Consider the following 26,648-nt stretch of genomic DNA (forward strand, 5'->3'; position numbering starts at 1 on the left):
AGTTTAATTGCAGCCTCTGAGGAAAAGGTGTTGCATTTATTTTGAAGCAATGAGAAGTTTTGTAGGAGGAGGAGATCCTTTGGTGGTTCTCTGTTTTCCTTCTGGATCCCTTCAGTGACTCCCATGTGAATATTTGAACTCCTTCAGTATAACAGACTTTTAAATCATTCCCTTTATAGTAGCTTGATTGGTCCCTGGGTTTTTAAAATTGCATTTGGGATCACTGTAGCTTTGACATCCTATTAACCTGTTCCTTTCTGTGAAGCACTGCTGGTACCAATGCTGAGAGCTCAGGGGCTCAGTGAAAGGCAGCACTTGTTAGAAGTGCATAAGGAAATTTCTTTATTGTGCAATATACAAGAGCCTTGGGCAGCTGCCAGGATTAAGAATACCCATGATCGTCACTGATTATGCCTATTTAGTATAACTACAGCTATTTACTTTGTACCCTAATACAGTCATAGATAAGGAAAACACCCCTTTGTGCAAGCATGCCCTTGAGTCTCTGCCTCTGAACTGGAGCGTGGACATGCGGAGGCTTCCTCAGTATTGCTCTGGAATTTCTTTATCTGCAGCAAATGCTTCCCTCTCCATCTTTCATTCTCTTCTCCTTGTGCAAAGAGCAGCATGGGGTCTTTGTTTCTGCCTTACTTAGGTACTGTCTGGCAGTCTTATAAATACTGTGGAAAAGCAGTATGATGTCTGTCTGTTCTTGCTTTCTTGTGTGTTGGCATTTTTCTGTAGAATCTCCTGCTACACTATCAAAATGCTAATTGTATATATCTATATTGGCTTGTTGCTTCTAATCCTTGCTTTTGTGAGCTCTAGTTACTGGCTCTCCTCCATTAGCCTATAGTGCTTTCTCTGTAATCAGCAGTTTTGTAAAGGTATAATTGCATATCACTCCCTTTGCCTAAATATTGGACCAAATAGAATTGGGCTGCAATGCCTATCAAAGTGTTTCTGCCTCCTGCTGTGCTGGGCAGACTTATTGGATGGAAGGCTTTCTGTGGTTGGAAGGATTGCCTTTGAAGGCCAGGTGTTCTCATGGAAATACCGGTTGTAGGGTAGTTGAATGTAGGAATTAAAAGCGTGTTGTACCCAACTGCTTTCTGCACATAAGCATGTGGAGCAGGTATAATGAAACAGGTAGACAGCTACTAAGCAAAAAGACCGCAGCTAATGAATCTGTCCATATTTCTCTTTGTTATAAATGGGGATAAAGCTGAATCCAATTCCCAAATGTTCAACCTTTAATCTAAGTATTGATGATTCTTCTCCCCCTAGGTCTTTCTGTGACAAATATAAGGAGAATTATCTCTTGAAAGTGACTTAGCCAATGCTATTTACCTCCTCCCTACACTCCCACTCTGCTCTAGATTTATAGAAGCACAGGATTTTGCACAGGAATGAAACAAACAAACTACAAACACAACAACAACAAAAATAAAACTTCCAAAGACATCTAATTCAAAACAAAAAGTCTTTGAATTATCATTCCAAACTAGAGTAAGGGTCTCTCTGTTGTCTTGCTAAGAAACTGTAACTAGGGATGGCTGTCCAACAGTGATATAAAAGTCCAGTATGAAAGCAGTAATTTCCCTTGCTCTTTTTTGGCATTATATGCCCAGAAAGTGTAGAAGGGAACTGGCTGCAGGAGCTCAGAGTTGCTGAATGACTGAGTAACTCATGATGAACAAATGGCTTCCCCCTTCCTGTGAATGTAAGACTAAAATAATCAACACTACTGGCAGGACTCTTGGGAACTCCTGTAATAATGCTATCTTGCTTTTTTCTTCACTGTAGGTTGCAATCAAGCAGATGAATTTGCAGCAGCAGCCCAAAAAGGAATTGATTATCAATGAAATCCTCGTAATGAGGGAAAACAAAAACCCCAACATTGTCAACTACTTGGACAGGTATGTCACAGTTTGAAGAGTTCACAAAGCAGCTCTGGAAAACACTTCCTTGTTACTGTCTTAAGTGATCCTGTCTCAGCTTAATGCAAATGAAGGACAGTCTTGCATCTGGCAAGGCTGGGGTGTGGATGATGTAGTGGTCTCCGTCCAAATCCTAGGAGAAACAAGTGACTGAATTGGTGCTAATGGAGAATCCAGTCTTCTTAGAGATACTGGCATTAGCAGCATGCTGTCAGGACTCCATTTTTCAACATGCTCTGCCAAATTTAACATGGTGAGCCATTTCCTTCCTGTGCCTCGAGGAGAAATGGAAATTGATTTAACTGTGTTATTTATATTTGTTTTCCTCTTCTTTCCTGAGCAAGACAGACATTCTGCTAGCAGTAGCTCCTTCTAGGCATAGGTGGTAATCCTATCCCTGTTGCTGTCCACTGAGGTTTTCTATGTAGTGATGAGGGTAAATAACATGGAACATGGAACTAAGCAAAACTGTTTTCTTGTGGATAAGGGAGAGAAGAAGAGCTGGCACAATGTATAAAAATCCTTTGAAAGGTGTAAGAAACAAGCTTATTTCTTACTTGTAGCTGAATTCTGTGGACTTGTACACGTGCTGTGTTACTCCTGCTCAGCCTTGGGTATGTTGCATTCATGTGGAACATCTTGAATCCCTGCTTCTCCTTACTGCAGGAGCTGCACCTAATTGCTTACATATGTAGGGACCTGCTCTACTTGCACTTGTTCCTTGGATTAGGACAGAAACAGAGCAGAACTAATCAGTGCTGTGACTGCTGCCCTGTGTAAGCTTCTATGTTTCTATTATGTAAGCTTCTATGTTTCTATTATTTATGTTTCTAACATAAATGCATGTAGCCACGAAAACTCTGTTCACTGTATAGCTCAAAGCAATAAAATACCAAGTCCACAAACAAATGTGGCTGTGGGTTCTTCCCCACAGGGTATCAATATTGTGCATAAGGGTGGTAGTAGCAGTGCTGCAATCGTCAACATTTTGGAGGTTGACTGCTTCTAAAGGAGCAGCTGGGTGGCTTTAGGGGTAGGGAGCTGCCTTTGAAAGAAAGCACAAGAAATGCTTGCATCTCCCCATGGTTGAATTCCAGGAAACAGTCATGAGCTGCCAGCATTGAGATCTAGGATGCATTGAAAGCTAAACAGAGCGAAAGTGTTGCACGGTGAATTGAATTCAGCATCAGTTTAACACTGATGCATTGTGTCAAGCTTGAATCATTCATCTTACCTTACAGCTTTTTCCACTGGGGCTGCAGCAGGATTTCCAGATTGTTGCACTCTTCAGGAACCAGCCGTCTTGGTTAACTACAAGTTTGGCTTATTGTAGGGAAAGCAGAAACTTCAGATAAGCAAGCTTCAGACTTGAATAATGGCAATTCATCTTCTGAAGACAGAATGGGGGGACATGACCTAGAATCACTTTTGCAGATCTGAGAGAGAAGATTTGGACATATATTGCTCTGCATGTGCATCAAAAGCCTACTGGCTGTTTTCTTTGTAGGCTTCTTGTGATGTCTTAACAAAAACATGAAAGAGTAGTTCTCATGCTGCAGTATCAACATCCATTGTGATACTCAATTTAGATAGTGCTGTGTCCCACATTATGTGCGTAATTGTAAAGAGCTGTGTTGTTGAAAGGACAGATACCCTCTCCTAGAAAGAAGAGAAGGATATTACCTGTGCAAAATGGGAAATGTGGAAAAGAACATTTCAGTATTGCATGTGGGCTGAAACTGTGTATTTCTCCAGGCTGATTAGAGGCTTTGTTTTGGGAAAACTGTTTGAGATGCATGTTCTCATTAGAGAGTGCATCAGTGTCTCTGCACATGCCATGTCTAGGCAGTACATCCCAGCTGCAGGGTGGCTACATGTCCTGCTGTCTTGTTTAAACTTCCAGCAACAAGAGCTGCTTCTTTTGTCCTCGGCTTTCTCTCAGTAATATTTTGCAGAGGGATTAGCTCTTATCTGAGTGCTGCAAATGGGCAGAGCAGCAGTGAGGGTACATGTGGGAGCTCTCATGCCTATTGTGCCACTTCAGCTTTGCAACTGCAGCTTCCTGCTGCTGGGCAGCTGCATCCCTCTTGCCTGGCCTCCTATGCCTGTTTGTTTCCTGAGTGATGAGTGAAGCTTGCTGGCTAATGCCTACTGCTGTCCCAGAAGGAAGTATGAGGAACGATGCATTGCTGCTTTGGGACCCTGTTTCTTTTTTGAGGCTCTGTTTCTGACAGTGTCTCCCCTTTTCAGTACCTGATGGGAGCTGCAAGATGCTCATCGGAATAAACCATCTCTCTTATCTCTGCCTCAGCTCCTGCCCTTACCAAAATAGAATCATAGAGTCATTAAGGTTGGAAAAGACCTCTAAGATCATCTAGTCCAACCACCAGCCCATTCCCACCGTGCCCACTGATTAAGTCCTTCAGTGCCACATCTCCACAGTTCTTGAACACCTCCAGAGACAGTGACCCCACCAACTGTCTGGGCAGCCTGTGCCAATGCATTATCACTCTTTCTGACAATAATTTTTTCCTTATATCCAACTTGAACCTCCCCTGGCCCAACTTAAGGCCATTACCACTCATCCTATCACTGTTACCTGGGAGAAGAGGCTGACCCCCACCTCACTACAACCTCCTTTCAGGAGGTAGCTTTCAGCTGAGATTGAAGTTATTAAGTGGGGTGAAGAGAAAACTGTGAGCTGCATCCTTCCTCCAAGACTCTCATCACCCTGCTTTTGTTGCCAGCCTTCTTTTGCAGAGTGTCTGCAGGTGACAGTGTGTGACACTGCAATACTTTTGATGTCACAGGGAGAGCAGCGCGTAGCTGTCCTGGCTCCCCTTGAACCCAAGGGAACAGCATGAAACTGTGACACAGGAGGTTCAGGCTGAATATCAGGAAAAGGTCCTTCACCAGAGGGCGGTGGGCATGGCCCCAAGCTGCTGGAGTTCAGGAAGCATTTGGAGAATGCTCTTAGACATATGGTCTGATTGCTGGGTGGTCCTATGTGGAGCCAAGAGTTGGTCTCAGTGATCCTTATGTGTCCCTTCCAACTCGAGATATTCCATGATTCTATGATTCCTGGCTTTTTTCAGGAACATCTGATGGAGCCGTTTTGAGGCACATCGGTAGCAGGCAACCTGGGGACTAAAATGCCTCTGCTATGGTGGGAGAGTGAGAAGAGCCCTGAGATGACACCACGTTGCCTTCTGAAATTACGTCTGCTCAGTGTCAGCTGGCAAGGATCTACGGTTAATTTTACCTCCCTGCATGTTGTGTCAGAGCTATCAATTATTGAGGTGCCTGGATCTTGGCATGTGCTGCCTGTGGCACAGCTTTGGATCGCAGTGGGCTCCTTGGCTCACTCCATCCCTTTTGGCTGTGAAGAGGCACCAGCTTGCTCCCAGCTTGTGCAACCTGAGAGGGTCACACAGGAACAGTGGATCCTGCTCTGCCCATTCCTATAGCCAAGTGGATTTGGGCTTCAGAGGGTGCTAGTGGCACAGAAGGGGAGTGTTGGTTTTCCAGGCAGCCACTGATTTGTGGAGAGGGTGCTGATAAAATCTGGAGAGTCTCTAGGTTGGCAGGAGGAAAAGAAGAATCAACAACAGCAAAGGGAACAGGAAGGAGAGTTCTGGATGGAGTGGCTTTCAGAGCCCATGTAGAGGTAGCTGACCCACAGGAATGCTACTGAAAGCAGTTTGGTTCCTCTGTCATGCCAACAGACTGCTGTGCAGGTGATTCTGCCTTTGCTGGGGTCTGTGCTGCCAGGAACAAGCTGCCAGTGTGTCAGCACTTCGGTAGTGGAGCTGGAGACTTACCTGCTCTGTGAGCGTTGCTCTGTGTCCTTGGACTCAGGATACTGAAAGAAGCTTTAGGCTTTGCCTCGCTGCAATCTACAGTATCACCAAACTTAGATCACATCTTTGTCTCTATTACAGCTCTCTGTAGCTGTAATATTCCCAGCATCCAGGTACGGCTTAGACTGCAGTTTTTATTTTGGGGAGTTTTTTTCATCAGCTCAGGTGCTGGCAGCATGTTCTTTTGGGGCCAGAGTGCACTTCTTGCTCGCTCCTGTGATGTCTCGCTCATCTCTGTCTACTTTCTGTGCCGAGTCAGACTTTATAACCTTTTTCTCCTTTGCTGTTGTTCCCTGGAGCGTGTCCTGCTTTTGCCTTTGGCTCCTAGCAGATTCGCTGTTCACTTTTTAGCAGGATCAGTGTTTCTGAGCAAAGCAAACAGCTTGTTGATGAATTCTAGTGCCAGCAGAGAGAAGCTTTTAATTTGAATCTTTGCCTTCCTTCTCTCTTTGACTCATCTGTCTGCTCCCGTCAAAAATGGGCAGATAGACTTGAAAGTGGGTTTTACAGTTCCCAAACTAATGATTCCTTCCTTCAAGAATGTGTCGTACCGACGTGTCTGTTATGAAAAGCTGTGTTGATGTTTTTCCAGGTGGGCCCAAAAGGCAGAAGTGGTCGGTGATTACTATTATTATTTCTTTTTTAACATGAGTTAATGATGGTGCCTCCATCCCCAAGTCTTCTGCTTCTAGATGTCAACATGCACGCTCCCAGAAGAGAATAACAACACAAATGGCTGAGAATTTTCACCCTCATCTCAGCTTTCTCCTCCCCATCTTCCTACAGGTCTTTTGGGGCAAGAGCTGACCTTTCAGGCTCTTCCTGTTTTATTTTAATCTGTAGAATTGCTGTTTCATCCAGAAGAATGTTCTCAATAGGCCTCGTGGAATCACTGGAGTTGGAAGGAACCTTTAGAGGCCATCTGGTCCACCTCCCCTGCACTGAGCAGGGACACCTGCTGATCAGGTGTTTATAGCCCCATCCAGCCTGATCTTGAATGTCTCCAGGGGTGGGATATCCACCAGCTCTCTGGGCAACAGTTTCTGAATTTTTTGGACAAATTCTAAACACCAGGAAGCACTTCTGTGAGAATGCCAGACTGAATGGTGCCATAAGAAAGATTGGTTTTATTATTTTTTTTCACAAGCATGATACTTAAAAATATTGTGCTCTTCCTCTGTTGTCTGTGGGGAACCAACCGTTGTGTCATCCAGGATTGCCCCTGTGCCTGAGCAAAGTAGATGGTTTCTCTATATTACTATGATAGTTTAAAAGCCCAGTGCATTCTGACTAGGTAAATGGTAAATGCTCATAGATCTGCTTCTTCTAAAAGCTGTTTCTTTGCCATTTCAGTTACCTTGTAGGAGAAGAGCTCTGGGTAGTCATGGAGTACTTGGCAGGAGGCTCCCTAACAGATGTCGTTACGGAGACCTGCATGGACGAAGGACAGATTGCAGCTGTGTGCCGAGAGGTAAAGCTGTGCTCACACTGAGTGATCTGTGAGGAGCAGGGGACACGGGCTTTCTGTGATGTGTCCCTGGCTCTGCAGGAACAGTCATCTGCAGCTTCTCTAATGCAACAGTAATTTTGCAGAGGGTGGATTTTACTTAGGGGGTTGCAGCATACTCCTATTAAGTTTCATCCTAGAGTGAGGATTGTGGTGCAGTATGGGGTTGGAATTCCCATGGTTACACTTATTCCCTTTGCAACTACCCTGTCCACCTGCTGGTCCCAGTAGGTATGTCTCTTCGTAGCCCCACACATACTGGGTATAGGAAAGGCTCTTTAAGAAGCTAAGCCCATGCAACTCAAAATGCATTGATGTTAGTGTCCATCAGCTGGCTAACTGGTGAATAATTTCATACTCAGAAAGAATACCTCTGTTTTTATTTATGTGAATTTTTACCTTTTCAGTGTCTTCAGGCTTTGGAATTCCTCCACTCAAACCAAGTTATTCACAGAGACATCAAGAGTGACAACATCCTACTGGGAATGGATGGCTCTGTCAAATTAAGTATGTGGGGAACAGCGCTGGTTGTGGCTTCAGTTATTAGCCCGGGCTTCTTACATGCTACAGTGGGAAGTACTGTACTACTAGGAAGAAGGCCTAGTGGGAAGATGAGTTTTTGAGTTACTTGATGCTGCAGTGATGAAGAGTCTGTAGAAATGCTGCTGTACGTATTTTTGTGGCCTCTGTTTTAATGGAGATTGGCAAGTGTAAGTCCTTTTGATCTGATACCAGACATGCAGTGAGGTTTGGAATTAGAATTGTGGAATCATTAGGGTTGGAAAAGAGCTCTAGGATCATCAAGTTTCACTATTAACCCATCCCTACCATGCCCACTAACTGTATCCCTCAGTGCTACATCTCGTCTTCTTGAGCACCTCCAGGGACAGAAACTCCACTACCTCCCTGGTCAGCCTGTGCCAGTGCATTACCACTCCTTCAAGAGAAGTTTTTCCTAATATCCAACCTGAATCATTTAGCTTTGGACCATCTGCTTTTGTCACCCAAAATAACAGTATTTTAATGCTACACCAGCCTGTAAAGCTGAGCTTAAAGGTGTAGGGTCACAAGCCTTTATTTCTGTGTGATCTCTTCAGTCTGGAAAAGACTTGTGGGTACTTGGGAGATGGAAATGAGTGAATGGGAAATGGAAAGCTGTGCAACAAGATAATATTTAATCTTACAAACCCAGCCCAATCTGAATTCTTAGTGTTGTTTCCTTATTGTGTTATCACTGATAATGAAGACCTTGAGACTGTTCTGCCCCTCTGGTGCTAAGGTGGCAGCTGTGCTTGTGATTGCCCATGCAGAGACAAGTTTGGGGACCAGTGAATGATTGCTTTCCACCTATAGCTTTAACAAAATTGCGCTCCCTCCCTCTCCTTCCCAGTTCTGTTGGCTAGCACCCAACAGGCATAAATAAATCTATTTTTGTCGGCAGTGACAGCAGATATGACTCAAAATTCACACAGTGCAGATATGCTGAGTAAGAAGGTGGTTTTTTTTTGTTCATAATTTCCTTTTAGACTGAAGTTGCACTTCGGTACAGTCAGATCTCTGGAGCGTCAGCGATGAATAGCTTATCAGGTCCAAAGTGCTCTGTTCTTATGGAATAACACATTTGAGCACAGTATGCAGGTACTTGGCTGCAGTTAGGAAAGCCCCTGTGGATATGATGCAGTAACCTTCTGGACCTGGGCTTCATATTGGCTCTGCTAGAGCTTTGCTCTGTTTATGAACCATATGTACCTATCCTGCTTGTTACCCTTGATAAAAACTCAGTTGGGGATTAGTTTAATTTTCATGGTTCTGCTGAAAATTGAACCTTTAGTGCCATAGGAGATCAGCATGTGCATTGCATCTTGCTACGTTAATTCTGCTAGTCATGCAAGAACAGAACTGGCTTTCTTTTGGGAAGGCAAATGTAAATAAGACATAGGACCAAGTAATTTTCATGTGAAGGCTCCCATCTTTCTGTCTACTCCAAGAAAGACATTAAGTATACGTTTAGGTACTTTGAGCTTATTCTGAACATATTATTTACCCTGTAAAGCAAATCCTGTTGGAGGGATGATGTCTCTTCCAGGGAAGTAATATCTCTAGGAATGAAAATCTGACCAGATAATGCAGTGTGTGGGTAGAGGGGTGTATCAAGATCAGACTGGGCATTGATATATGTTTCCACGTACCCAGGAGTGATTGAAAACATACATGGTGTTTTACAACTGCAAAATGCTGCACAGTCAAGTTTCACAACATCCGTATACGGCTGTTTGCTGATCACCACCCTTCATATAGACAAGGCAGCAGCTCTGTGATCCCCATGGCCTCAGTGAGTCAGATTTAGAAACTAACTTCTGAACACCACGTTAGCCACAAAACCACCTTTCCTTTAGAGCTGCAGAAGCAGTATAACAGGCAGTGCAACAGACCAGCTTGTACTGCTGGCATCAGTACATGTTGTTTTTGGAGAAACCTGCTGATTTCTGGTTTTTGCCTGTCTTCAATTCCCAGCTGACTTTGGCTTCTGTGCCCAGATCACTCCTGAGCAGAGCAAACGCAGCACCATGGTGGGGACCCCATACTGGATGGCACCTGAAGTGGTGACACGGAAAGCATACGGGCCCAAAGTGGACATCTGGTCGCTGGGGATAATGGCCATCGAGATGATTGAAGGAGAACCCCCCTACCTCAACGAGAACCCCCTGAGAGTAAGCAGATTTCTTTTCATCCTGTTTTTTGGGTAACTCGGGCTCTAAAAGAGGCAACTGAATCCTCCAGTGTGGTTTTATCACATTCAGCTACATATTTCCTTGGGTATTGTAATGAGAAGATTGTGATCATTTGAGTTAAAAGCCATAATTGATTCTGGATGGTGGAAGCATGGGCTCCTCTTGCAAACCTTCTGGTGGAGCCTCAGGTAACCAAAGACACTCGTAATTCCCTGCTCTTTTGAGAGGCTGATGGGACAGAAGGGGAGCACTGTCTGGCACCAGAGTACACGGCTTCTTGAATCCTTGTGCCCTGGGAGTGGGGAAGAGAGCTCTCCTTGCATTGAAGGATACATATCAATAAACAGGGCTTTTTTCTTCTGGTTGACTGTTCCACTTTGCATGCTCCAAATAAAACTCCAACCTTAGTAAGTCTTTAGACAGGCTTTAACTTCCCTGGTGTCTTTATCATTCTTTAATGAAAAGGGAAATCCTGTCAGTTTGTAGGAATGTAGCTGTTCTTCATGTAAGCCAGGTTTCTGCTTTTTTTTTTCCTAAGCTAAATGGGATGAAAAGATCTAGAGCAGTTCTGCTTAATTGATGTTTCCATCTCTTGCACTGGAAGTGATTTTGGGTACATAGATAGGCATTTCCTTTTAAAATCCACCCAGGAAGTTTCTGGCATGAATTTTGAATGTTGTGTTTTTTGATTCTCAGAGGATCTGCATGTGCACTTCATTCCCAAGCAGTAGCAAAGCTACTTGTTTCTTTAGGATGTCAAATGCTGCTTGAGGATCTGCTGAGCATCATTTATAAGGGGTGAAGTCCATCTTTACAGTACTGTACTTTGTAGGCCTTACACACTCAGGCAAAGTGTCAACGGACCAAAATCTCCAGTTTATGTAGGGGTATCTTCCCATGAGGACATAGCTATTGCAGGAGTCTAGCACTGGTAGAGCTGTGCCAGTTAACTTCCCTGTATAAACACAGTCTGGAATGTTGTTTTTGTCCTCCTAATCCTTTGAGAGGGCAGCAGGATCCAAACCCAGATTACGAGGGTAAAACAATAAAGGATTGGATCCCATCCACGTGAAAATAGGGCCAGCAGCTATTCTGTTTGCTGAAACTTAATCATTTATTAGTCACCCTGATAAGGCTTTTTGTTGTTTTATTTTTCCCATTGAGCTGGTGGGTGGGAGGGGAAAAGTGGATGTCTTTGTAATCCGGAGATGGAATCTGACCTTCATAACCTCCTGTTTCTTTGGTGCTTGTTTTGCTTTAGGCACTGTATCTCATTGCTACCAATGGGACTCCAGAACTGCAGAATCCAGAAAAGCTTTCACCCATATTCAGAGACTTCCTAAACCGCTGTCTTGAAATGGATGTGGAAAAAAGAGGTTCTGCAAAAGAGCTGCTACAGGTAACTGCTGGGGAACAGGGCTGAGTGAAGCATTTCAGTTAGATGAGGCATATGGAGAAATCTCATCTGGGGTCTTCAATACTACTTCATCTCAAGGCACAGGGGCAGCTGGGGTGACTTGCCAAAACAAAACCAACCAACCAACCATCCAAAATCCATACCAGAATGTTAACAGAGCACTCCCTTTTCATGCAGTACTTGCTACTAGCAGCAGCTGTGCAGCTTGTTCTATAACCAAACTCAAGTGATCGTAGTGCCCCGGACCTGCCAAATGCTGAGCCCCTTAATTCCTGTGGTTTCTTCATGCAGCTCACCCTGACATCTGGATGTGTTGTGTCTGGCCGTGCTAGTTCTGATTTGGACAACGAGGGCTTCCATCTGTTGAAATCTCCAGTTGTCTGCCTCCTGGTGGAGGGATCCTAAAGCTTTTTGGTGTGGGCATGTCTTGCATTAATGGGAGCACTTTAGCAAAACCACATTTTGGTCCTTAATTGCAGAGGCAGTGGAACAAAACCTCTGAGAAATCCTTGGTTTTTTTTTTTTCACTGAAAACCTGGTATCTTTGCCTGGACTCCTGGTGAAAGTGGAGGACCAAGCTGCCAGGCTTTTCACTAACACAGATGAAGAATTTTCATGTTTTCCATCTGTGAAATCTGCCATGGGGGTGGAAAATGTGCTTCAGCTCTTTGTAAAATAGATCTGTGATCGCCCTCAGACCTCAACTGAAAGACAGTTCCCTTTTCCCTTCTTTGATTTTCAACTAGTTTGTCTCCTGTGTTCTGGTTTGGATGTATTTGGGCCTTCTGAGGCTGTAATGAAGCATTAATAGCTGGCAGAGTGGCAGTGGATGAAAGATCCCCTTTCTCCTGGACTTGCCACTTTCAAAGCATCAGACAGCAGTAACGTTCTGTTCCTCGGAGTGGGAGAACATTTTGACTATAGCTCTTCTGTCTGCCTTTATCTTCTGGCCTCTGATTTCTCCATCTCTGAAGCATGTTTAAATGCAGTGCTTTGGGTGTTTGATCCCTTCTGATGTCCTGTGGGACAGAGCTGCTTTTTGTTTTCAGAGGAGGTTTTGAACTTACCCTATGTGCCTTCACTCTCATCTGATAGCTGTTTTATATCAGTGTCTGTCCTCAACCTGGACTTCTTCTGTGAGGTTGGAACATTACAGGCTTTCTGAGCATGAGTAAAGGGAACACCAGTCCTGCAAGCAGCACTTTGTGACACCACCTACTCTGTTGTGTGTTTGATAATCAATATTGTTCTACTTAATGGAGTGCTGTGTATAGGAGCCCGACTGAATGGTCCAATTGCAAATTTGTTTCCTTCCTAAATTCCAACTGTTTTGGAAATTTATAATATGTTTAGAAGGCCAAAGCAATATTTTCACCATATCTGTGATAACGGGGAAGAAATAATTGAGAAATGATTGCTTCAGGTAGTCCTGTGCCCTGTGATGGAATTGCACAGGTTGCTTTTAGTACATTTTCTTTCCATGCAGAATTTCACTGTAGATTTTGCTGAGTTTTGCTTGGTCCTGAGAGTGTACAAACACTGGAGAAATTAGCATGGGTTGGATGCAGAGCTCTTTATCAGTTCAGACAAGCCCTGAACTGAAGTTCATGGTGGTAACAGACACTTCTGTTTCACTCGTTTGGAGATTAGAGTATGTTGTTGATTGTCATGTGGGTGTGGGTGCCAATCTTTTGTATAGCTACCAGATTTCTGGGACTTATCCTGAAAAGTTTAACCCTTTTTCTTTTTTCCTTTTGCTAGCACCAGTTCCTGAAAATCGCAAAGCCTCTTTCTAGCCTCACTCCTCTAATTATTGCTGCCAAAGAGGCAACAAAGAACAACCATTAAAGTGACAGAGTTAACACAGTCATCGTGTCAAACCATTTTAGATGTCCATTTGAGAGACTGAGTTACCTGCTCCTCTCATTCCCTCCTGCCCTGCCTTCACAAGGATGTTCTTAAAACTTTGATCTGTGATGAAGGGTAGCAGAGGGATTGTTTGATGAATGTGGAACATTGCTGATCGTACAGAGTGAACTGCCTTTCCATCTGTCTGGATGGGGGCAGGAGGGGAAGGATATCTTTTACGGCCAAGAAGATCTGGGAAGATCCGAACCTGACCTACATGTAACAAATCCAGTTTGTTTTCATATTACTGTGTTTGTTTTTTAAAAAATCATGTGGAGCCTTAGACTATGTTTATCTTAATAAATGAAATCTTTTACTGGCTGGACTCTTCCTGCTTCTGCCAAGCTGCTCTTGCACCGCTCAAGCTGCTCTGTGCTTTGGAGGAGTCGAGGAGGAAATGAAGCAGCAGCAGAAATTTGAACAGCTCTAACAACGGAGAGGGGGGTGAGGGCAGGAACACGCAGCCCTCCTGCAGCACTGCTGGATGCTTCGAGGGAGTGAGGAGAAAGCCTGTGTGTGCTTCCTGAGGCTGCTGGACAGCTTAATTCACGGGTGATCTTTTGTTCAAATGGTGTGAATCAAGGTTTCTCTCCACACGCTTTCAAATATTTGTGATATTCTAGAAAAATCAGAAGAGAAATGAATAGAGATTCCTTTTACGGTTACTGTATCAGCACTCTGAGGCTTCATGGAGACCTGTTGTATGATAAAGTGAACAGAGCAATTACTATTATAAGGATAAGATTTGCCTGCAAGATGATGTTGACGACAACTGTTTCTTAGACCAAGTCCAACAGAAAACAAACTGATCATGGATGCTGTTTTCCTGAAAACATCAGGACATTAATTTTCTTGGAATGAGAGAATAACCTGGTATCTGTATGCTACTGACTCCTCTCATTGCTAACGATCTGTAAAAAAACAACAGGAAACCTGGAACTACTAGAGAGATTGGTTGTAAACACTGGGCTTATGTTCAACTGTATACTGATTTTTAATAAAATGACTGTTGAATTTCTTAACCTGGGGCTGAGGGAGGATTGGAGAATTCACTGTCACCCAACAGTTCTGTCAGATGGGATTATTTTTCATGTTATTGTCAGTGAGTGCTTGAAGGTGACAGGTAATGGGATGGAAGTTTCTGTAGCCCTATGGGATAGCAAGTGATTCTGAAGGGGAGTCGAGGGAAAGGATAAAAGATCTCAGTGTGCTTGCTGTATATATTGCTTTGGGTATTTAAGGGGTGAGCTTAAATCAGTTCTGGAGTAAATTTCATTCCCTCCCCAAAACACTTGTGTTGCACAGAAACTCATTCCTGCTTCTTGCTGCTCAACCAGTCCTTTCCTCTCTGCCCCAGGCTGTCCTCCAAATGTATGTTTTTCCCCACTCACCTTACAATATATGACAGCCCTTGCACTGGTTTTTCAGATAAAGTTTGCAAAGTCTCTCACTTTTTTGATGCCTTCCTATCCTTTGTGCCAAAGGGTGGTCAGTCTTTGATTTGAGGTTACCATGTCTGAAGTCCGTTGCCAAATCTGCTGCCTTCTTCCCTTTGTATAGATTTTTCATCTTCATGTAAGATCGAGAGGTTTCCCCTCACAAGATGAATTCCTTGGGCAAAACAGCAAAGCTGGCAGCACTGGGGGAATCTGATCTATTGGTGAGCTGCTCTGCTTGCAGCTTAGGTGAGACTGGGAAGGGGGAGGCCACTACCCTTGAATCGTTCTTTTGATAAGGAGTTTGTTCTTATCGTCTGTGAAGTGTCGGAATGGCATATGTGGGGAGATGGGTATCATGGACCAGATCTGGCTTAACTAATATCTGATGTAGCTCTGGTCTTGCAGACTGAGCAGCTGGCTTCTTATGACAGCACATGACCCATGGGAAGAGACCTCAGAGATTGTCTGGTTCCAACCCCCAGTGAATGCACTGAATGCACTGTGCATTCCTGAGTTCCCTTCGCCCTCCTTTCCCACTCCTCCCTTGGCATCCCCTGGAGCTGCAAATCATACCATAGGTATGCCCTACCTGCCAGCACATCCACGAGCTTATTTTTCTTCAGGAGGACTTCTACATTTCCATCTGAGTTCCTCTCTTGGATTCTCTGTTGCCTACTGGAGAAGAATGGACTTGAACGTCTTTATTCCTGTCATTACATTGGTGGTTTGCTTTTGTCTCTTAACTTCAGCTTTTTGGAGTCCTCACTGGTTTCTAAGAGCTGTGAGGCAGTGTGACTGGCACATCAGCCTGTCCCAGGCTGTTCTTTCTTACCCACCTGTGATGAGCAAGAAGTCAACTTGCCATGGTGTTCCTGGCCCCAGTTCCAAGTTAAGAGAAATATCATATTTCAAACAATAAAAATAAAAGTTGTAGTTACCTGAAACTCATGAGGATTAGATATGTTTTTCATGCTGAGATGCATCCTTTTCTCCACTCCATCACCTGGTTTCAGCACCTGTATCAGCTCTTGTAGCACATTCCTGTTACATAATGAGAGCTCTTAAATAGCTCTCGAATGACTTAATAAGCCACAGAGGTGGCTTTTTCTCTACAGACGTCTTGACTGCTTTGATTTGAGAACAGCTTTTAACTAGAGAGCTGCATTGGTGGCTTTCCTGTTGGTTTTTCATTTGTTTCAACCTACTGTATGAAGTGATTCTACCGAGTCTGAGCCCTTTGTAGTCACAACCCTTAATTATTTGTTTGATTATTAATATTAGATTCTCTTCTATATTAGAACATGCGATATTAAGTTGTTTGGCTATCCATTCTGAAATCCTGGTTCCTTTTTAGGGGATCTTAGGCAAGTCTGTTAGGTTAGGGTGCAGAAGTTGTATAATGCACTACAGCTTACAAATCATAGAATCGTTACGGTTGGAAAGGACCACTGAGATCATCTCATCCAACTGCTGACCCATCACCACCATGCCCACCAACCGGGGCCCTGAAGCATGTAAAGTCACTTCAGAGCTGAGATTTCCATTGCTGTTCTAATGCATCTGTCAGAATACCACAGGTTGGTATCAATAGGTGATGTTTGCAGCAAAGTACTTAGCAAAAATGATCTGAAATGGCCAATGGTGGGTTGGTACTTGCTTTTAAATTTGCCAATCTTTGCAGACAATGAAAGGTTCAGGCCAAAGTTCTAGGGGGCAGATATTTGTTTGAGCATCTTTCTTAGCTAAGAGCTGGCAATTCAATTTGTACACTTGATAATAATTTAAACATTACAGAGTCATAGGGGCTGGAAGGGACCTCAAGAGATCGAGCCCAACCCCCCTTGCAACTACTCTACAATAGGTGGCACAGGTAGGCGTCCAGCTGGGTCTTGAATATCTCCATAGAAGGAGACTCCACCACCTCTCTGGGTAACCTCTTCCAGTGCTCTGTCACCATTACCATAAAGAAAAGTTTAAAAAGTTCATATGAAATTGTAAAGTTGTAAAAAAGTTGCCAAGAAATTGCAGTTGTTAAAGATGAAGTCTGATTCTCTGCTCATCTTCCTAGCATGAAATGCCAACACTTACCAATGACTTCTCATTGTCACTGTAGTAGAGAACCTGTGGGTGTATTTTGGTGCTGTAAACCCACTGGATCAAGTGCACAGATCATTGCTGTCCTAGGGCTGATCCCATTGTCTGCTGCCAGTGATGGAGCACAGCATCACATGTGGGGTCTCGAGGAGCAGACAAGGTGCCAGTGGGGACAAAGCAGCGATACACACGGGAGCTGGATGGAAACTTGCAGACAGTATGGATGTCAGTGGAAAAGGAGTAGGAGAAGATGGTGTTGGTCCAAGGAAGAAGCAGAGGTTAAAAGCTCAGTTCCACAATCCCTGGGGAAATTCAGGAAGGAGTGGGAGGATCCTACTGAAACCAGTCCAGGAGGTTGGCAAGGATAACAAATTTCATCTGGAAAGAAAAAGGGAATGTTTGAATGGGGGAGGTAGCCTTGTTGTGCCAAGGAAATGGAGATTTTTCAGGTACACAACAACACAAGCAAATTTAAATCAGGCCCCTCTGTATGGCAAGGAAGTCATTTCCATCTTTCAATTCAGCATCCTTTCACCATCAGCACTGCTTTGGGTTCGTGTTGACAGCCGCCATGCTTTGGGATCGTGTTTGCAGCAAAGACTTTGTTGCTCCACTGCAGCATTGACCTGTGGGCAGATCTGTGCGTCCTGTCCTGCTGGGAAATAACGAGGGCTGTGGCCATTCTAAAATCAGGTAGGAAATTTGTTCCTCTTTCTTCGTCCTGTTGTGGCATAGCTCTCTGATGGTGCCCGGTCTGTTTGAAGTGCAAGGTCAGCTCAGCTGTTTGGAAAACAAAATTGAAATCTTAAATAAAACCCGAATGGATTACCTGGTTCTACTTCACTTTGTTTCAGCGTCGTGTGCAGAAATGAGTGGGGTACTTGAAGGAGAAGCTGTGTTTCTCTGGTCTATTTTAATTAGATCTTATTTCATAGAGCAAAGTGACCTTACACTGAAAGCTGTTGAAGTAAATGCGATTTTTGCCTCTTTATCAAAATTCATTTGGAAGTAATTAATGCTCTGAGAAATATCTGGAAGAGGATCTAGACCACAGCTTGAGGAGGAGGAGAAGAGGAGGATGTTGGTATTGTTGCTTCCCAGTTGCTTGTTTTCTCTCCAAGGTAGAGCTTGGTGTCCATGGCTCCTGGTGCAGAGGAAGAACCTGGGGAGGATTCAGGAGAGATACATCCAACTGCTTTCTCCAGCACTGCTTTTTTCTCGTGGGATCAGTAGGATGAGGCTTGTGAAAAGAGTTCACCTACATGTTTGTTTGCACAAGTACCTCACTGCAGCTTGGATCAACCACAGGTTGGATGGGGTGTGTTGCCACCACCAACACCCTTCTGCAGTTGGTCATCTGCTTGTGGCTGTTGGGCAGATCTGAGTGTCTGAAGCCCAACAAACCAAACCTGGTGGGAAGTCATTCTCCTGGGAACATGAGGGTGGCCAGGAGTGGGGATCTGCCATGCTCTCCCAAGTTGGGGTGCTGAGCCAGGTGTCAGAGAGGGAGCTGGAAGGAAGGGGAATGCCTTGAATGGGGAGCTAGCCAACTGGAATAAGGCAATTGCAGGTTACTTCTTAAATTCCTCCTCTGTGTCTGGAACTGATGCTTCAGCTGCTTTGCAAGAGCTCTTTGGACAAAAATGAAGGTTCCTGCCTCTTGAGGAGGAACGTAGCAGCCCAAGTGGCTGGGATTCCCTGCTGAGATGTGGTAGCATCCCATGTTGATGTCCTCATCCCGTTAGAGCCAAAGCAGCTTGGTGCTGCAACCCCCTCTTCCTCTTCCTCTTCCTCTTCCTCTTCCTCTTCCTCTTCCTCTTCCTCTTCCTCTTCCTCTTCCTCTTCCTCTTCCCCTTCCCCTTCCCCTTCCCCTTCCCCTTCCCCTTCCCCTTCCCCTTCCCCTTCCCCTTCCCCTTCCTCTTCCTCTTCCTCTTCCTCTTCCTCTTCCTCTTCCTCCCCCTGTAAAACCACACAAGATATGGTACCTGGCAGACTGGTGGTCCTGCTATGTGTCCCCCCCAAAATTGCACATAAAAGTGATAACTGGGTTTTTGTTTGGTGGCTCTGCATGACTGTGCTGCCAGATTGGGGATCACGTGTAATCTACAATGGCAATTCCATGTGCAGTTATGGCTATTTCTTTGGAGGTAGCACCTACCCCAGACTTCTAAACTTTTACTTTTTCATGCCTAAATGCAGTGTTTTGGCCTTTTAGTTCCTGTGTGGCTCCAGCATACCCCATCTATTGCTAAGGTTTCAGGAGAGGCGATGCCTTGTGTTAGAGCAGGATTAGCGTGAAAAGGGAAAGGGTGGAAGCAAGAGGAAAAGCTCTGGGGAACACACAACTTTAGCTCTGAGCTAGACTGCAAGCTGGCATCTAAACCCCAATGGGATCGGCTGTTCTGCAGGTATTCATTTATTTGGGAGCAAAGAGGGGGAAATGAGTACTAGGAGAATTGATGCTGGTCGGTACAACGGGTTCATTATCCCCCCATGCAGACGACGTTTTTTCTGCATCCCTGATTTTTAGCACCGAGAGCAGTTCCAGGTTTTGGTCGCCAGGCTCCTATCTGGGGAGAATTTAGAGGTTGAACTCGGCGAGCATGCAGGCTTCTCAGGCTGCTCCTTTCCCATTCCTGCGGCTGTAATGCCCCCTCCTGGCAGCTGCGCTGGGGATGCCTTTCTCTCTACGTTTCTCACTTAGCACTGCAAAGCTCGAAGTTTGCGGGCTGCATGCTGAAGGGAGCCGGCGCATAGCAGCGGGTGTAAAAGGGTTGTCTTAGAATCATAGGATCACAGAACTGTTTGAGTTGGAAGAGACGCTTAAAGCCATGAAGTTCGACTTCCCTGCAATGCACAGGGACACCCACAGCTCCATCAGTGCTCAGAGCCCCATCCAGCCTGACCTTGGGTGTCCCCAGGGATGGGGCACCACCACCTCTTTGGGCAGCCTGTGCCAGTGCCTCACCACCCTTACTGTAAAATACTTCTTCCTTATATCCAGTCCAAACCTCCCCTCTTTTACCTTGAAACGATTTCCCCTTATCCTGGAGTTCCCCCATCATCACTCTGTGTCCCCCATTCTCAACTGTTCAACATTTTTATCAATGATCTGGATGCCAGGTGTGAATACATCTCAAAAGTTTGCTGACTTCTGGTTAGCTCTGAAGTGGTCAGGTGGCTGGGCAAGGTGGTCTTTGAAGGTCCCTTCCAATGGAACTGCCCTACCCTACTCATCTCCTGGAGGCTGTAGGCCACCTCCTGAAAGGAGGTTGTGGTGAGATGGGGTCGGCCTCTTCTCCCAGGTAACAGTGATAGGATGAGAGGTGATGGCCTTAAGTTGCACCAGGATTGGGCCAGGTTGGGTATGAGGAAAAGTTTTTTCTCAGAAAGAGTGGCAATGCATTGGCACAGGCTGCCCAGGGAGGTGCTGGAGTCACCATCCATGGAGGTGTTCAAGAACTGTGGGGATGTGGCACTGAGGGATGTGGTCAGTGGGCATGGTGGGATGGGTTGGAGTTGGATTTGGTGATCTTAGAGGTCGTTTCCAACCTTAATGATCCTATAATGCCAGCCTCGGTGTCCCCATGCTTGGAGGAGTGCAAACCTGCCCAGGAAGGAACCGCCACACGAACACTGGGTCAGTGCTGAGGTGGGCTTTGTTGCCAGGGAGACCTCCCTCCCCCACGCCATCCTGTGATCTGCTGAGGACAGGATTCTATGACTACCAATGGACCTGGAAACAGCTTGGTCAGGACCCAAATGACAGGTCTGTAGCAGAGCTTGTTCCCTGGGAGTCCCTTTGCAGTACAGGAGTGCTGCTCAACATTCTCTCCTAACAACCATGAAACATCTCTTCCTCTATGTCTTGTGCACCAAACCCATTACCTGCACAGCTCTGGGGCTACTGACCCTACTTGCTGTCAAAGCCAGAGTCCTGCAATAGTATCCAGGACTTGAGTGCATTGGGATCATGCCATTAAGGGTACTGGGCAGGTGATAATCCACTGGTTTCTCTCCATTGCAAAGCTGAAATGCTCAAAGGCTGCTCCAGGGGGCTGTACTGACACAGCAGAGAGGTACCCCCACCATTTCCCACACTGCTGTGCTCAGGTGTAGGAACATATGGCATTTCCCCAAGGTTTTCCTCACTGCTCCTTGCATCTGCTTCTCCGAGCCCTCCTTGGGTTAACTCAGCTTGCATGTCTTTCATCACCAACCCTCATTTCTGCTGGGAAAGAGCAACATGATCCCATAGTATAAAGGATAGCCATGAAATATGGAAGAAGAAATGAGAGGAGAGGCACTCATTCTTTTTATATAATGTCACATCAGCTGGTTCATGCTGCACGCAGCACCAGACTAATGGGAGAGGATGGAAGATGGAGCTGCTGCAACTGCAAGAGGCAGAGTTTGCTGCAGTGGGATGGAGGCTTTGGGGCACAGCGTAAAATCTCCCCTGGCCACACCACAGTCTGTAGTTGTGCTCCCTGCAGCTGGGTACTGTGCTGGGCTGCACGATGCAAGGGCTGAAGTCCCCTCTTCCTGTGCTGCTCCTATAAACACCAATGCCATAAATGCCTCAGTTTCTACGGTTCACCTTGCAGGGATCTTTCTCCCTGCATGGGTCACCTGCTCCACGTGCAACACGATGGAGAACAGTGCAGTGGGACCAAACCTACCATGCTGCCAGAGCCAAGCACCACGCAGTGCAAGAAGACACACATCCCAAGTCGGAGGTGGCAGGACATGAATCTACATATTTCTCACCCAAATGCAGCCCTGGGCTCTGTGTCCTGGCTGGCATATGGGGGAGGAGGCATCCCTGCTCCTGGCACTCCCTGTCTGTGCCATTCTCCGTGGTTTTATCTTCAGATGCACAACTCACCTGAGTTCAAGGCTGACATCCCTGAGTGGGGTTTCTACAACACCAGGTCCCCACAGATACTTCCTTTATGGGCTCATAAACCTCAGGGCTGGGTTTGTTGGTGGCAGATCCCGTTTCGGTGCCAGTTCAGATGAAGTCCATCACGTGGAGCACAATTACCACCCAGCTGTGCTTCAGTGACAGCTGCTGGCATGGCTGGGACAGGCGGGGGTGTGGGGCAAGGGTTTTCTGGTTGAGATAAGGCTCTGGACTCTGAGCTGGAGATACCAAAGAGAGAGCAAACTGCAGCACAGAGGGCTTTCCGTCTGCCCCCAGAAGGAAGGGAAGGATGCAAAACCACGCTGTTGTTTTTGGAGAGGAAACAAGGTTATTTGACAGGATGAGAGGGAATGGCCTCAAGTTGCACCAGGGGAGGTTCAGGTTGGATATTACAAAACATTTCTAATTGGAAAGGGTGGTAATGGATTGGAATAGACTGCCCAGGGAGTGGTGGAGTCACCGTCCCTGGAGGTTTTCAAGAACAGTGGGGATGTGGCACTGAGGGATGTGGTCAGTGGTCATGGTGGGGTGGGTTGGGGTTGCACTTGAGGATCTTAGAGGTCTTTTCCAGCCTTAATGAGTCCGTGATTCCTCGATCAACTCCAGTTGAGTTTTAGCTCCAGGACAGTCTGCACTAAAACCATCTGCTTCTGCATTCATTGCATACCTTGTGGTTCCTTCACTTCTTTGATATTTTAACTCTGAAGGAAAACAATGGTACTGTGGGATCTAGTGCTATCTAGGAATTATCAGTACCGCTTTTACAGCGGAAGTCTTCAATGCCCTCTTCCCCCTCTGAAACCCATCATTAGGTTCCAGAGCAGATCAGGCTGTTTATCTCTATGACCCATCTTCTAATTGAGAGTTCATCTCTGCAACAACATGAACGGCTTAAAAGACACCGGACTGTAATTTCTGCCCTCTCCTTCCCTGCCCTGTGAAGGCACTTTGCTGAGTCTGCTGTTGAAGGACCTTTGGATCCGTCTTTTCATCCAACAAGAAAACCCCGCATGCAAGAGATGATGGATGACCAGTCTGCATTGGTGGTGTTCCTGGCATTCCTCTGGGGCTGGGGGGATGTCTTTTTGGCCTCTTGTGCAGCAAAGAGGGAGATAGTTTAGGGACACGGTCAGTGGGCACGGAGGTGATGGGTTGGGGTTGGACTTGATCTTAGCGGTCTTTACCAGCCTTAACGATCCTATGATACTATGGCAGAGCTATGCAGGAGGAGGAGGAGCCGTGTAAGGTGAGCTGTGCAGCCCGAAAAACTTCACAGCTGCCTCCCCCGTGGCGACAGCAAGTTGGAAGTTGCAAAATTCAACCGCACAAAATGCTTTTGTTATGCTGATCTGCCCCTCACCCCCCTCCGGAGGAAGTTAGGTCTCTAATAGGATTAAGTTATTAAAGCCCCAAAACACCGGGGGGGGGGGAAAATAAATAAATTTAAGAAGTGCCGTTTGTGTCTGGAGCTGTTCAGAAATGGTGTGCAGCAGATTTCTGCCTGAGGCTTACAGATGCAGGAAATGCTCTCCCAGAGGATGCTGAGGATCAGCGCCAATGCATCTCGCCCAAATATTTGGGATATCTCCTCGAACCCCATCCTGCAGAACACCCCGTTCTGCCGGAGCGGCATTTTAGCACCAGGCTCTCACATTCTGCATGGGATGAACTTAACCTGGGCTCGCCGAATTTCTCCCGGAGCCGTGCGGTGAACGGCTGCCCACATCCCGTGATGGGATTTGAATTCTCCCAGCATTGAGGACTGAATTTATTAAGCCTCACGTGGCCCCTCCTACCGTGGGAGGGACGGCTCCGCAGCCTCTCTAATGCTGGGTGTCACGGAGCCGTGCCACCATTCGGGACCCGGAGTGCGACGAGCGAAGGGCACCATCACCCAAAGTGTGGCAGAGAGCAGAAATACCCCTCCACGTGCACCCTGCTGAGGTGAGCTCCTTCCAGCATCCTCATCCTAAAGATGATCTGTGGTGAAACGCATCCCTCCAACTCGTCCCTGCCTGCCCTAAAAGTTGGCACCGCAGCGGGGGGATCTCGGTGACTTTTCTTTAATTCTTTGGAGTTTTGGGAGCGTTGTTTCGCACCCAACAGTGCTGTGGCGGATCCGTTTTCTGCACGGGTAGAGAAAACAAAGCCTGAAAAGCTGGAGAATGGGGAGAATCAATAACAAAGGGGGAGCCAAGGGGGTTATTGCAATTTGGGGGGTTTCTGGTGGCTTTCTGGGGAGGAAAAGGCGTTGAGCAGCCCGGCTTATACCTCAGATGGGTTTGCTGGAGGAGGAGAGGAGCTGGGATGAGGTATGAGCAGTGGGTGGCCGTGGGGCTGGAGGGAGGGAAGCGGCAGGCGAGCATTCCTAATGCCTCTCGGATAAAGGGCTGTTTCCATAGGAATCGGGATAAAGGAGCCTCTCTCTTTCTTCCCATGGCGTGTGAACGGGGAGGTCGTCCCGGGAACAAATAGCCCGTGGAAGGGGAACATCTGGGAACAGCTGCAAATAATCATCACCCGTTCAGGGAGGCTGAGAGTGGGCAGTGGCACTCGGGTCCGACGCATCCCTCGTGTCCCTTGGGTGGGCAATGGTGCGTGTCCCTTGCCCAGGCTGGGAGCCTTGACATAGGGTTGGTGGTGCAGGTGTACATCTGGAAGGAGGGTGACTTGGTGAGCAGTTGTAAACCTGGGGACCAGAACTGAGCCAAGTTTGGGTTGGGTAATGTGGGTTTGAGTTGGATAATGCAGGTTTGGATTGGATAGTGTGAGTTTTGGTTGGCTGGAGGTCCAGCCTACAGTGTACATCTCTTGATTCCTTCTCCTTACTTTGGGATTCCTGCTCTCCCAGCGGGGTCTCCTCCGGCACAAGACTCCAGGTGTAAGGGCAAGAGAGAATGGAGGTAATTTCCTACAGCTGCTCGAAGTGTTTTAGCTACATTTCACTAAAGAAAACGCAGAAAGTGCTGTGGGACCATCTGTATTTTAATTAAAAAAACCCCTCTGGATGTAAAAGGAGCCAAAGCTGCCTCTTCCTTTCCAACTTTGCTATTGAAATGTTTAAAAGGTGTGTGAGATTTCTAGGGCACTTTGAAAGCTTTGATGAGAAACAACAAGCTGGGATCCACGAGCAGCCCTGTGACTTTCTTATGGCATGGCATTGGACTGCGGAGGTGACTGGATGGGGTCTTGTGGGCTTTATGTGCCATTGGGGTGATGAAAATGCAGCTCTTTCGACTTGGTGGCAGCTTGTTTCAGGACTGCTTGTGTGCAAGTGGGTGCTTAGTGTGATAAGAAACAGAACTGAAACAGAAAACATGGCTTCTCCAAGTTTGTAGCCCTCTGGCAGTAAGTTTTGCTAACACATGTTGCTGTGTGGCAATGGGTTCAGGAAGCAGCACGTCAGCTGAGAGGTGAAGCAAATCCCACCCCATGGCCAAGCGACTGCTTGGTGGCTTTGCATGGGAGATATGAGGGGCTTGTACTAATCTGCAAATAGGATAAGAGGTTGATAAGATCCTATGGGCTCCAGGTCTCAATAGGAAGAAGGAGAGGGAGGTGATAAGGACAGGATAGCATAGAGACAGTATTTTTGATGTACCCTGGACCATTTTGGGGATGCCCCATCCTTGGAGATGTTCAAGGCCAGGCTGGACAGGCCCTGAGCAGCCTGATTTAATGCTTGGCAACCGTGTCCATGGCAGGGGGTTGGAACTAGATGATCTTTGAGGTCCCTTCCAACTCAAACTATTCTATGGTTCTATGATCCTATGCTTTTGCACCAGCCTGAGCTTGGGCTTGGCTCCACGTTGCAGCCTCTGCTCCGGCTTTGGACACCTCACACAAGGGAGCAGAGGAGGCTGCCTGCAGGTGGTCATCCCTTCAGCATCTCATCCTCACCTCATCCTTCATGTGCTGTTTTTTTGGTGGCTGAGGGTTTGTTGTTTGGTGAGATCCCTTGTTTAGGGAGGGTGGTCTTGGTCTTTGTTCCCTGCAACTCCTCACCAGCAGGACATTGGCATCTGCGGCATTTCATCCTTTCTTTGCACCCTCCAGGAAAAAAAGAGGGAAGGAGAGTCCTTAGAGGGATGAACAGTCATCATTCCTGGAGGTTTTCAACAAAAGGGTGGATGTCACACTGAGTGACATGATCTAGAGTGGTCACAAGCATGAGTTGATGGTTGGACTGGATGATCTTATCGGTCATTCCAACCTTCATGATTCTATGATTCTATGGCCTTATCCTACCCAGATGCTGGCCTCATACCAGTCCTTCTCTCCTGCCCCTAATTGCCCTACAGGCCTTTGTGCTGTCCACAGGTGCTGTGTTAAGCATGACAAGGACCAGCTCTAAGGGTCTGGATGGATTCTCCATCCTCCCAGCTCACATCCTTTCTGGCGCTTGGGTGGTTGTGGTCTAGGTAGTACATATGATGGTGTAGGAAGAGAGATGAGAAACCTTGTCCTTGGACTTGTCATCCACAGCGGCAAGAGACAGCCCTTGGAGCCACCATAGCACACCAGCTCAGTTCTTAAGCCAGTGCTTGCATGGCAAAGTGACAGGGGCAGGAAGTCAGCTGTGACAATGGTGCAATATGCCCACGGGGGTGGCTTTGATGTCATCTGTACTAATGGGTGCAATAGGAAGGAAGGACATCCCTGCATGCATGAGGCTGGAGTCTCATTGCTTGCGTAGAAATGTTTTGAGTCAGGATTGGAACATGATTCTGGCTGGTCCCTTCCTGCTCCTAATCCTGGACTTGTTTTGGAAAGCCTCCGGAGTTTGAGAAATAAAAGACACTTTAGAAAAGCAGAGGGGGGAGT

The 26,648-nt window shown here is 46.3% G+C and overlaps 2 protein-coding genes across 27 annotated transcripts in view; both read left to right on the plus strand.

Moving 5' to 3' along the window:
• Positions 1-14,814, plus strand: part of PAK1 (p21 (RAC1) activated kinase 1) — a 67,302-nt gene extending 52,488 nt beyond the window's left edge. For 22 of the 23 annotated variants that reach the window (XM_040700653.2, XM_040700701.2, XM_046942373.1 and 19 more), the window contains 6 exons: positions 1,807-1,919; positions 7,154-7,271; positions 7,715-7,814; positions 9,822-10,018; positions 11,301-11,438; positions 13,218-14,814. In XM_040700653.2, the coding sequence (XP_040556587.1) occupies positions 1,807-1,919; positions 7,154-7,271; positions 7,715-7,814; positions 9,822-10,018; positions 11,301-11,438; positions 13,218-13,304 (753 nt within the window). In that variant the 3' untranslated portion in view covers positions 13,305-14,814. The remainder of the gene's footprint in view (positions 1-1,806; positions 1,920-7,153; positions 7,272-7,714; positions 7,815-9,821; positions 10,019-11,300; positions 11,439-13,217) is intronic. The other variant, NM_001162372.5, reaches the window with a different exon arrangement.
• A 7,225-nt stretch (positions 14,815-22,039) lies between these two features.
• Positions 22,040-26,648, plus strand: part of GDPD4 (glycerophosphodiester phosphodiesterase domain containing 2) — a 35,447-nt gene continuing 30,838 nt past the window's right edge. For 2 of the 4 annotated variants that reach the window (XM_417276.8, XM_015280883.4), the window contains exon 1: positions 23,676-23,768. The gene's annotated coding sequence lies outside the window, so the exon portion shown is untranslated. Of the gene's footprint in view, positions 22,206-23,675; positions 23,769-26,648 lie in introns of those variants that run through there. The other 2 variants (XM_040704686.2, XM_040704690.2) reach the window with 2 other exon arrangements.

Source organism: Gallus gallus, chromosome 1 (genome assembly GCF_016699485.2).
Source record: "Gallus gallus isolate bGalGal1 chromosome 1, bGalGal1.mat.broiler.GRCg7b, whole genome shotgun sequence".
Classification (NCBI taxonomy): Eukaryota; Metazoa; Chordata; class Aves; order Galliformes; family Phasianidae; genus Gallus; species Gallus gallus.